Source organism: Durio zibethinus, chromosome 14 (assembly GCF_047325235.1).
Source record: "Durio zibethinus cultivar Kanyao isolate XHJ-2024 chromosome 14, ASM4732523v1, whole genome shotgun sequence".
Classification (NCBI taxonomy): Eukaryota; Viridiplantae; Streptophyta; class Magnoliopsida; order Malvales; family Malvaceae; genus Durio; species Durio zibethinus.
The window spans coordinates 15721179-15731799 of record NC_143175.1 but is presented as its reverse complement, the minus strand read 5'-3'; the positions used below and the strand labels follow the sequence as shown (position 1 = coordinate 15731799).

Here is a 10621-nt window from a genome sequence, read left to right as displayed (position 1 = left end):
GTGATTATAGAGAAGAAAAAGAAGGTGGTGGAAGTTGGGATGATGCCCAGTAACCCAATTCTTGAAATGCCAGGTGGAGGTTTCTCATTGTCGGAAGCAAAAAAGGAGAAAAGTCTTCTTGGGTGGTGGAATCGAGCACGGCGTTGCTTACGGGATGAGGGCAATTTTGGAACGAGGTAAAAAGGAAGGACATGGCAATAGAGCCAGCGGACTGCGAGGGAACGGCTGGAGGCGAGAGCCGAGAGGAGAAGATTTGGGATGGAGAGGAAAAGGGAAGTGTTGGTGAATGCGAAGGCTTTTAGGAGGCGGATGCTGGTGATGTTAAGGGCAGTGATGGTGGTTAAAATCTTGTCGGGTGGTGGTGCACATGGGATGGCGTTTTTCGGAGGTGGTGGAAGGGAAGGAGGAGGTGAACTGGACGAAGGAAAGGAGGAGGGAAAAGAAGAGAAAGGCAGGCATTTTTCTTGGTGTTTTGAGAGCTGCTTTTTTTCTCTGTTTGGGCAATGAAATGAAATGAAATGAAAAAGAAGACCGAAGAGAGGCGGTCAGGGGAGAGGAGAGGGGTCGTTATTTTGGGCGGGAAAGTTTATTTGTTGTGGTGGTGATTGCATGCGGAAGGATGTATGTTTAGCTGTCACCAGAACCGTTCGTTAGAGAACCATATTTTTTAGTAAGGGGGTGATTGATGTATTTGGACTCAGCCCGTTGGGTAGAATAGAATCAAATATGGATTGGCAAAGCGATTAGTTGGATGAGCCCAAATGAGGACCAGAATAATATAGGCCTACCCGATTGATAAATTGAGAGATTTGAATATTTACACAAAATTTATTTTTAACCTTCTTTAGTCTCGTCGGTTAAAAAAAAAGAAAAGAGCTTTTTTCTTATTAATTGGACTTTGATTTGTATGAGAAATAACTACTTCGACAGTATAGATCAGACGTGGGAAATTTATTTTTAAGAGAATAAAATAAAATTCAAATAAAATTTAAGTATATTGTTAATATTTGGATAAAAAAAAAACTTTAAAAAAAAAAGGGAAAAAAGAAGAGACACCCATCAAGTTACTTTTGTTTCGTGATTTCAGGTAATAAAAGGTGATGATAGAAGTTGTCAACAACGTGGCCAATGGCATGTGAAAATGTCTGGCACGATTTTCAGCCCTTTGCCTTTGCCTTTGCCTTTGCCTTTGCCTTTGCCTTCCAAAATAATAGTAGTAGTTAAATTTGTTGGAATCAAATATCCTTCCTTGATTATGATCTGGCCGGACCATCAGCCGCATTCGCAGCGAAGCCATGGCCAAACCCAAAGCTCATACTCAAAATTCCATGATTTACCCTCCAAATTTAACCCAATTATCCAAACAAAACTCTCTATTTTCAGTAATTAGTGAGATTCATTCACCTATTACTGAGATTCACTATTTTTAACACTTCAAATTTACATATAGTTAAAAAAAGAAACAAAGTTTTTGCATCTATTCTCCATTAATAAAAATACTCTATTATTGAACCAAAAAAAACCAAAACAAGTTCTCCATTCATTTATCATAAATTAACTTTTATATACATATACATATACATATACATATACATAATATATACACGTAGGGGATATAACTAGCTTCAAGTCAAAAAGCTGGTCCGAACTTAAAGGCTATCCAGCTTATTCATTAAAAAAAAATTAATAATTTAAAATAATTCAAATTTAAATAATTTGAATTTAAAATAAATCAATGATATTCACCCAATAAACGCATCTAATCTAAGGTTTTAAACACTAAACAAACTACAATTAGTTGTTTAAGATTATACCTGGTATACAAGTTGCATTGGTTTTACTCTCTTTTTTTTGAAGTATTAAATAAATTAGAAGTAAAGTTCAAACGTAATCAAAAAAATTGAATGAATGAATAATTAATCAAATATTTTTTAATTTTCAACTATGCTTTCACATGAAATGCTTTTACAAATTTTATATGACATACATGAAATTCATTTACATAATTTTTTTTTATAAGAAAAAATTTGAAGTAGATAAATTATTTAATTCCTTAAATCAAGATAAGATGTGTTAGACCTGACAGTTTAAGATATATGATCATAAGTCGTATATTCGAGATTATCTTAACAAATAATCATTAATAAGATTCGAATCTAAAATTTTTTTATTGAAAAAAATAAACCTAATCGTTTAAACTAAACAATTATTAATCATTTACATAAAATTAAAACCTTGCTGAAGTTTTAATTTATAGATTTATAGATAATTATAAATATATCAAGAGTAATATATCTCTTTCGGAAAAAGAATGTAGAAAAAAAATGCTGATAAGACAGCATTCAGTTAAAAGTAACATAAAGCCAAAAAAAAAAAAAGTGATTGTGTCTGAAAACAAACAAGGGTCAATGTCGTCAATTTAATCTCAAACAGCAAAAGCCACCTTGGTTGAGTTGGTTGAAACAAGACCAGGTCAAGCCGAACCTATTCCATTTCCATCCAGCAAAACATAGCACAAGAGATATTTTTTCTTCTTTCTTTAAATTACATTAAATCCCAATAATTTCTCATTATCTCTCTTTAATCATTCTCTTTCCTACAATCATCAATCATCATCCACTTCACCAGCATTTGCTCGCTGCAAAAAGTACCCAATCCCACGTCCTTTTTTCTTTTTTCCTTTCTCTTTTAGTTTTCTTTTACTTCGTTGCCCTTTTTTGGTCCATAAATCCCCAGAAGACCCTTTTGACTCTTTAACTCTCATTCCTTATTTGGTTTCTCTTGTTTTTTGTTTCTTCTTATTTCATAGATCCAGGGACTTCTTCTTCTGTCAAGGTACATTTTTTAATTTCCTTTTCAAGTTTAAATTTTTGACCCATTTTTGCTTTCAGTTGTTAATATCTATTGTTTGATCATTCTGTTTCGGGTACTTCTCTTTTGGTTCTAACCTTTTCAAATTAGATCAGCTAACTGGGTTTTGCGTGGGATGTTTGTTTTCTTTATGATTCTTTTTGAAGTCCCAGATCGGGGGTTTTGAGGATGCAAGGAAAAAGAAACGAGGAATAAAGTTTCTGAGATAATGTTTTGTTTATGTTGCTTTTACTGTGAAAAAAGGAGTATTAAAAAGTTTAGCTTTGTTTAGTTCAGATAGCCGATACGGGCTCTATGGATTGGCATTTATGTTTTCTTTAGACCATAATTGATGATGAATGAACTGATTCAAAGTTCAACATTCAAGAGCTAATTTTGTTGAATTTGACATAATTTGATTCTGAATTGTGTTTTTGGTTGTTTGTTTTAACATCTTTGGGCAGTTAATATTGGCAAATACAAGAGAGGAAATTGAATTAAAGCGGATCAGTTGAATTATATAAAGAACATTACCGTTAGATCTAAACCATATTCTAGCCATGTCTTTTATTGGTACCCAGCAGAAATGCAAGGCTTGTGAGAAGACTGTTTATCCGGTGGAACTTTTGTCTGCAGATGGGGTGCCTTACCATAAGTCTTGCTTCAAGTGCAGTCATTGCAAAGGGACGCTAAAGGTAATGTTTTTAATTGCTTTCCATCATTTTCTGCTCATTTTTTGATATAGATGAAAATATTGTTGACATTCTTGTTCTACACATTCATTAGGTTTAAAGCAAATGGGATAGCTATTTCCATTTGTTGTATTTTAGTTAACGTTTCTAAGCTTTTTCTTTTGTTTGCTGGTTAATTTAGTAGATCTTCATTAGAATGTGTAACTTGGACACTATTGTTATCATGGTATAGTTTTTTTTTTTTTAATTTATTTTTTCCTTAAGAAAGAATTTTCTTTGTAATACGCATAATTTGTTAGAGATAATAGGTATTGTTCTGGCCTCAGTGAACAAGATTGTTCACATGATAAATTCGGTTGACCAACTTTGTTGATTTATGTAATGAAGTTTTTTATTCTAACTTGGCAGCTTGTCTTATATATTTCCAGTTGGGTAACTACTCCTCAATGGAAGGTGTCCTCTATTGCAAGCCTCATTTTGAGCAACTCTTCAAGGAGACGGGTAACTTCAACAAGAACTTCCAGTCACGTATGTCTTTGTCTCTTGCTGGATAAAATCCCTTATTTGATTTCTTGATAGTTTTGTTTTGTTGGTTTAATTAGCCATTAATTTTATTGTCAGCAGCTGCAAAGTCAGCTGAGAAGTTAACTCCTGAGCTGGTAAATTTCCCTTGCAACACCGCATGTGTTTGATGTTTGATTAGATGGGAAAAATTCATTGGAGTGTGTGATAGGTCATTGGATGTTCTTGCTAATTCCTAATAGCTTGTGTTAATTTCAGACAAGATCACCTAGCAAAGCTGCCAGCATGTTTTCAGGAACACAAGAAAAATGTGCTACATGCGGTAAAACTGCTTATCCACTTGAGAAGGTAGAATTCCAAGATCCCAATAAGTCATTCGATGAGAAATGTATCTTTTCTGCAATTGCAAGACTTTGATTTTTGGCTGTCTATGATGCCCTCTTCTTCACCTTCTTTCATTTTAACTTTTACTCCTAGCTTATAGGTGTGTGTTACCCTAGCACATTCATCTGAATCTTTATGAGGTTGACTCCTGAAGAAATATGTTTCATTTCACTTTTTTATATTATGTGATCTTGGAGTATCCTTGTTTGTTTGCTCTTTCTTTCGAGGGAGTGATACTTTATTTTTTTCAAAGTAAAATGTCAGGCTGGGTGAGTTCTTGAGCTGATGAAATCAGGTGTAGAGTAAAGCCTATAATAGTTTCTTTAAAGAAGCAGGATTGGCTCAGCTAGGTTTTCCTTCTATTGGATGCTTTATCACATTGCTCTTAGGTTGATTTTTGTCATGTAAAAGGGGCCCTCTTCACAAAGGAGAGGTATAATTAGATTTAGAGTTGTCCAAGTTCCATTTGAAATAACCAGTTGTACTCATAAGATGAGCAATTTCGTCCAGTTAGAAGTGATTCTTTTTCTCGTTTGAGTAATCCAACCAATGTGTAGCTTGAAAGCATTTTAAGTGGTTTAGTTTTGAGCAAGACAATGGACTTGCCTTGTTGGAGTTGGTGTCTATCAAGACTCAACAGCATTGTTTGAAATTTGAATAGAAGTATGGTTTCAAGAAGAGGTCAAACTGCTGAAATTTCTTACAACTGAAGTATTATATATTTCAATCTGTTAAAACTATTGTATGGTTTTGCAACTATTTCTGCGTATTACAACATTGAAATGCTTAATAATGTGCAAGATGTAGATATTTTTCTTTGTGACGGTGTCACATAAAAATGCCCTCTAGTCTCTAGGAAAATGTGTGCCGAGCTAAAATGTGGCATCTTTTTCCCAAATTTCGACAGGTAACAGTGGAAGGACAGTCTTACCACAAGTCATGTTTCAAGTGCTCTCATGGTGGCTGCCCTATAAGCCCATCAAATTACGCTGCCCTTGAGGGCATTTTGTATTGCAAACATCACTTCTCCCAACTTTTCAAGGAGAAAGGAAGCTACAACCACCTTATCAAGTCTGCATCAGTTAAGCGTGCGGCTGCCTCTGTTCCTGAAGCTTAAATACATTAGTATCCATAGTGTTTTCATGTTTTTCTTCTTTTCTTGTGCTTGCCGGTGTGTTTGATTCATGTTTACGGGAGAACTGAAAAAAAAAACATACTCAGGTTCCTCCATGTTTCACTTTCGCACATTCATCTGCGAATATTTATGATATTTGATTGATCTATGGGATTGGGATATGCATTCCCGAAGTAGATGTTGTTTAGTACCTTTGATGTTTTCCTTGTTTTTGTTTTGCAGATAAATCTATAAAGTTGCCCTCATTTTCCAAAGAAAATTACCGCTTAAAAATATATGTTCAAAATGTTACAATCCTCTAGTGGTAGTATCCATGAATAAACACATGTTTTTAGTCAAATATTGTGTTTACTATAGATTTGCAAAGGACTAAGAAATGCTCCTCTATCAATCTTTAAACTTTACCTTTCAAGTTTGAATCTAAGACCGTTAAACATTAGGTGGAGGCAAAACGAAGCTGGAGAAGACTGAAATTGATGATGAAAGCGAAACAAAGGTTGAGACCAAGCCTAAGCCGGGTATCAAGCCGAAAGAGGTTATAGAAATTGATGAAGCAAATGCTGAAAATAACTTCCGAAAGTCCTTTCAAATCGAAACAAAGGGAGCCCAAGCCTTAGTGGGAAGCTAAGACAAAGGTTGAAATCATGGATATTTAATTTAGGATGTTAAGATGTTAGGAAATGCCTGGAAATCTAAGGTTAACAACACTGGTGACTAGTGATGACATCTATGGAATCTTTAACTTAACACAAATTGCCGACAGAAGCTTTTTCATAGTTTGTAAATGGTAAGAAAAAAAATTATGGATTCTTATCATTCTCACAATGTCGCATAAACCTATAATGGTGAAAGGTTCATCATGAACATTTGCTGAGAAAATAATGCAGCCAAGAAAAATTCAAGGTGTTGATCACATCATCATACATCCATACTTACCGGCATGAAAAAATAAATTAAAAAAAAAAATACTATAGCAAAGCAGTAAAAAATAAAATGGTAAACTTACGAGTTTTTTTTTTTTTTCCATTAATTAATCAATATTAGAAATGTTAATAACAGATCAACTGTGAAAAGACCAATTCTACAACCTTTTCCTGAAAGAATAAAAAACATAAAATGAAATCCCTCTGCAACCGTAAGCAGTGAATGATAGAGACCAATCAGTCACTTATTGGAGTTTCCTAATTCTTGACTAATCCTGCAGCCGTTGCCGATACAAAAGGAAAACAAGTTCCTAGGCTTCCAAGGAAAAAAATAAGAACCTAGGGCACAAAAACCGTAGCATCATATGCTACCACATGGCCCAAACTTGCCTCTTTGAACATTGTTGCTGTCCTCCCGATAAAGGAAACAAAATAAAAGAAGATCACACACATATTGTTTCCCAGGGTGATGTATCATTTACTTCTTTTCTTGGCTTCACTGTAGAGTATAACCCCAAAGACTGTGAGTGTATAACCAAGCATTCCGGTAATGGAGACTGGGTTTCTAAAAATTAAAATTGAAACCACCACAGCTACAGCTCCTTTCGCGTTTCCTAGAACCTGCAAGAGCAAACATCTTAGTATCTCAAAAATCTTAGATTAATGTGGTCATTCCTATGCTAAGTTTGATCTTTCTTAATAAGTGTATTTATGTGACTTTAATTTCATACCGCAAAAAAGATTTAAATAATGCATCCTCTTCACCCTGTTTTCTTTTTAAAAAAAGATAAAAAATAAATGTAGGAAATTCCTAAAAGCCAAAAAATTAGGGGGAAAAGACGTTGAGAAAAGCCTGCAACAAGTGTCACGCATGTCATACCTGCAAAGTCAGGGCGCTGGTGTGTTTCGTGACCAAAAAGTTGGTCAAATTCACAAAATATGCTAGTGCTGAATTGAATAGTAGATACCAAATAATCTTGATGTCATCTCTGGCGAGGGCAAGGGTAACACCAACTACATTTTCTTCCATAATGAGTGTTGCAGGAAGTAGAAATACAACAGCTATTGGAGCCATATAGAGAAGGAGGTTCATGGAATTCAGCTTCTCTCTAAAATAAAATTGCAAGAATTTTTCAGTACCCCTTTCTAGTCTCTGAACTAGTGTAAATATATAAAAAATTATGCCATCAACTACAATGCAGAAGCAAAGGCATAAAATTCCTCACCCTTCAGAAGAGAGCAAAATTCCTTGTAAAACTGACTTGAGAGCTCTTGCAGCTGTAGCTGCAATGCACATGATAAAACCAAATAGATGGAAACTTGGTTCACCCTGTGTCCATGTAAGAAAAATGAAACATAACAATCAGAAAGTGATTAATTAAATGAAATGAAACAAAATAATGTGAATGATGCCGAACACAAAATTTAAATTTATAAAGATATAATGAGGAAATTTAAAGGTTTTCAAATCAAAGAAAGTGGCAAAATTCCAGACCACGCAATTTTAAATGCCACAACCAAAACATACAATATGAGAAAAGCAGAGGAAAAGCAAAGAGAGGGGAAAGGAGGAAAGAGATAGTATATAAGAGAAGCATTGATGAATCATAAACAATAACAGGGTTTTCATATTACAGTTAATGTTTTAATAATCCATTTGATATCAAGAAAAGGAAAAGATAATCAACAAATTGTGACTATTATTATTGGAAAACCTCCAAATTAAGCTAAAAGATTGGGCATTCCCATAAGCTCCAAATAACAAGATATCTACTTTTAGATCTTGCAGTTCTTTTCTTTTCCATTCCTTGTTTCAGCAACTGAATAGAGCTTAAAGCAAATACCTCAATTCATAATTCTTATTTCGACATGCTGCATTCTTTCAACCATTAATGGATTCTTTAGGCTTCGTGACGCTCATGAAATCAAAATGAGACTTAAGAATCCACTTCTTTGCAACTAGACAATGCTTTGAACCTCTCATATCACATCAAAATAATCATATTAGCCTAAATATATGGGGGAATTAGCATCATATTCCCACATCATTCCCCTCTCTATTATCACTTAAAATCATATAAAACCAACACAATTCAATAAAATAAAGCAAAACCTTTCCACATTTCATTCAAATCCTCCATAAACGCTACTAACAAAAATCTCCATAAACACAAAAAAATAGCTAATATTTGCATTATCAGATAAAAAGATAAAGCAAACCAATTTCGACATTCCAATCAAATTCTTAGTAAATACCCTAAAAAACCTACCATTTAAATTAACCGATAAAAATATAAAACTGACACAAATTAGCAGACAATCAACACAAATTTCAACAAATAAAGAAAACCATTTCGACATTCCAATTAGATCCTCAACAAATAAACCAACACAATTCAATAAAATAAAGCAAAACCTTTCCACATTTCAATCAAATCCTCCATAAACGCTACTTAAAAAAAATCTCCATAAACACAAAAAAATAGCTAATATTTGCATTATCAGATAAAAAGATAAAGCAAACCAATTTCGACATTCCAATCAAATTCTTAGTAAATACCCTAAAAAACCTACCATTTAAATTAGCCGATAAAAATATAAAACTGACACAAATTAGCAGACAATCAACACAAATTTCAACAAATAAAGAAAACCATTTCGACATTCCAATTAGATCCTCAACAAATACTACCCCCACCCAAAAAAAAAAAAAAAAGCTACCATTTTCATTAACCCCTCTATCACCACTTAAAATTGTAACAAACCAACAATATAAAGCCTACCTATTTCCCAAAAAAGAAAAAAAAGCTAAACCTACAAAAAAAAAGAAGCCAAATACCTACCCCACTGGCAATGATAACCCCAGTAACAACAGGAACAAGGGTAAGATAAGTAAGCCAAGCCTCCCTCTTCAATGTCATAAAGTAAGCGAAAACAGCAGTAAAAAACGGCGTCGTAGCCCCAATAGCCTGATTAAAACTAACCGGTAGGAACCTCAAAGAAATATTCCCAAACACCACCGACACACAAAAGACCAAACTCAAAGCCGAGATCTTGAAAAACTGAACCCTAGATCGAATGGTCTGCATAGGAACCATCTTCATCCATGCAATAGCGATGTAGCTTAACAAAGAGCAAGCTGTCATGTGACACATGGTTAAGAAGATTGGGTATTTGAAACCATAATTGCTTAGTAAATATTTGTTTAACAACAAGACACCAATGTTGGACGAGTACCAGGATGTTACAAGCCCGATCGTGAATAATTTGGATTTATTTTTCATGGTTTTTTGGGGGGTTTTGAAGACCTGCGTATCTTTATTTTGAGGAAAAAAGTGGATTCTGAAAAAGGGAAGGAAATTGGGATTATAGGAAGGCGGATCTAGATGGAGTTTGGGGAATTACAGGTTTTTTTTTTTTCTTGTGTGGAAAAGAAGGATTCTTTTGGGATAATTTGATGTAATTAGCTTCCATGGATCTGATTCAACTTTCTCATTTGAAAATCAAGGAATCCCCAAAGTGAAGAAAATTAGAATTTTGACTTTAAGAAGGTAAAAAAAATCGGGTTTTGAGGAAGACCAAAGGAAAGAACGTGGCTGCCCCTCTGCAAATTCTTCTGAGGAGAAGAAGAGAGATAGGCACGGTTTTTGAAGCAGAAGAGGAAAACGCGTGTTATATATATATATTTATAATTTATGTTATTTATTTATTCATTTTTTACTTATTAATTAATTAGTTTTGATAAATTATTGAGGGTTATTTTATTTTACTAAAAGTATTTGTTATTTTTAATTTAAGGTTTGTTTTCATTTTTGTTGTTTGCGTTTGCTTGAAAGGTGAATGCTCACAGGGGAAATGTATGGTATAAGGAAAGAGGACGTTGACTTGTAAATTTGAGAAATTTTGTAAGAAGATTTTTTTTTTTTTTTTTTTTTAAGTTTTAGTGGTAATTGTAATGAGATTTTGTATGGGAAGAGGGATGAACTTTCCATGTGTTGGGTTGATAAATAAAATTATTTTTCTGTGATAAATTGATTGGTTGTTTGATTTAAGGGCATGAATAGATTTGTTGGAATTTTTTTTTCTTTTTTTATATATGTAAATTCAGCTAATCT

At 33.7% G+C, this 10621-nt stretch overlaps 2 protein-coding genes across 5 annotated transcripts; one reads left to right on the top strand and one right to left on the bottom strand.

The window, feature by feature from the left end:
- Positions 1-2500: 2500 nt before the first annotated feature.
- LOC111295568 (LIM domain-containing protein WLIM2b) lies at positions 2501-5773 on the top strand. 2 transcript variants are annotated; one of them, XM_022889102.2, is made up of 6 exons: positions 2508-2835; positions 3315-3545; positions 3971-4070; positions 4167-4201; positions 4323-4412; positions 5356-5773. In XM_022889102.2, the coding sequence occupies exons 2-6, from the start codon at positions 3411-3413 to the stop codon at positions 5563-5565; spliced, it is 570 nt and encodes a 189-aa protein (XP_022744837.1). In that variant the 5' UTR covers positions 2508-2835; positions 3315-3410; the 3' UTR covers positions 5566-5773. The 2 variants fall into 2 exon arrangements, with proteins under 2 accessions (XP_089599731.1, XP_022744837.1); XM_089743605.1 differs by lacking the exon at positions 4167-4201 and having other exon boundaries at positions 2501-2835; positions 3951-4070.
- Positions 5774-6565: 792 nt separating this feature from the next.
- LOC111295567 (putative sugar phosphate/phosphate translocator At3g11320) lies at positions 6566-10162 on the bottom strand. Of its 3 annotated transcripts, XM_022889101.2 has the most exons (5): positions 9744-10159; positions 9350-9645; positions 7733-7836; positions 7387-7615; positions 6566-7127 (listed from the first exon to the last, which is right to left on the bottom strand). In XM_022889101.2, exons 2-5 carry the CDS (start codon positions 9608-9610, stop codon positions 6981-6983), a joined length of 741 nt encoding a protein of 246 aa, XP_022744836.1. In that variant the 5' UTR covers positions 9611-9645; positions 9744-10159; the 3' UTR covers positions 6566-6980. The 3 variants fall into 3 exon arrangements, with proteins under 3 accessions (XP_022744836.1, XP_022744834.1, XP_022744835.1); XM_022889099.2 differs by having other exon boundaries at positions 9350-10162; XM_022889100.2 differs by having other exon boundaries at positions 9491-10162.
- Between the last annotated feature and the right edge of the window lie 459 nt (positions 10163-10621).

Bases quoted from the DNA above. Each gene is read 5' to 3' on its own strand.
- LOC111295567 (XM_022889099.2), bottom strand. From the start codon at position 9,790: ATGAAAAATAAATCCAAATTATTCACGATCGGGCTTGTAACATCCTGG. The intron at 7,616-7,732 runs GTGAGGAATTTT...ATTTTATTTTAG, and splicing joins ATTTTGCTCTCTTCTGAAGG to AGAGAAGCTGAATTCCATGA. The intron at 7,128-7,386 runs GTATGACATGCG...TTGCTCTTGCAG, and splicing joins CCAGCGCCCTGACTTTGCAG to GTTCTAGGAAACGCGAAAGG.
- LOC111295568 (XM_022889102.2), top strand. From the start codon at position 3,411: ATGTCTTTTATTGGTACCCAGCAGAAATGCAAGGCTTGTGAGAAGACT. The intron at 4,202-4,322 runs GTAAATTTCCCT...TGTTAATTTCAG, and splicing joins AGAAGTTAACTCCTGAGCTG to ACAAGATCACCTAGCAAAGC. The intron at 4,413-5,355 runs GTAGAATTCCAA...AAATTTCGACAG, and splicing joins CTGCTTATCCACTTGAGAAG to GTAACAGTGGAAGGACAGTC.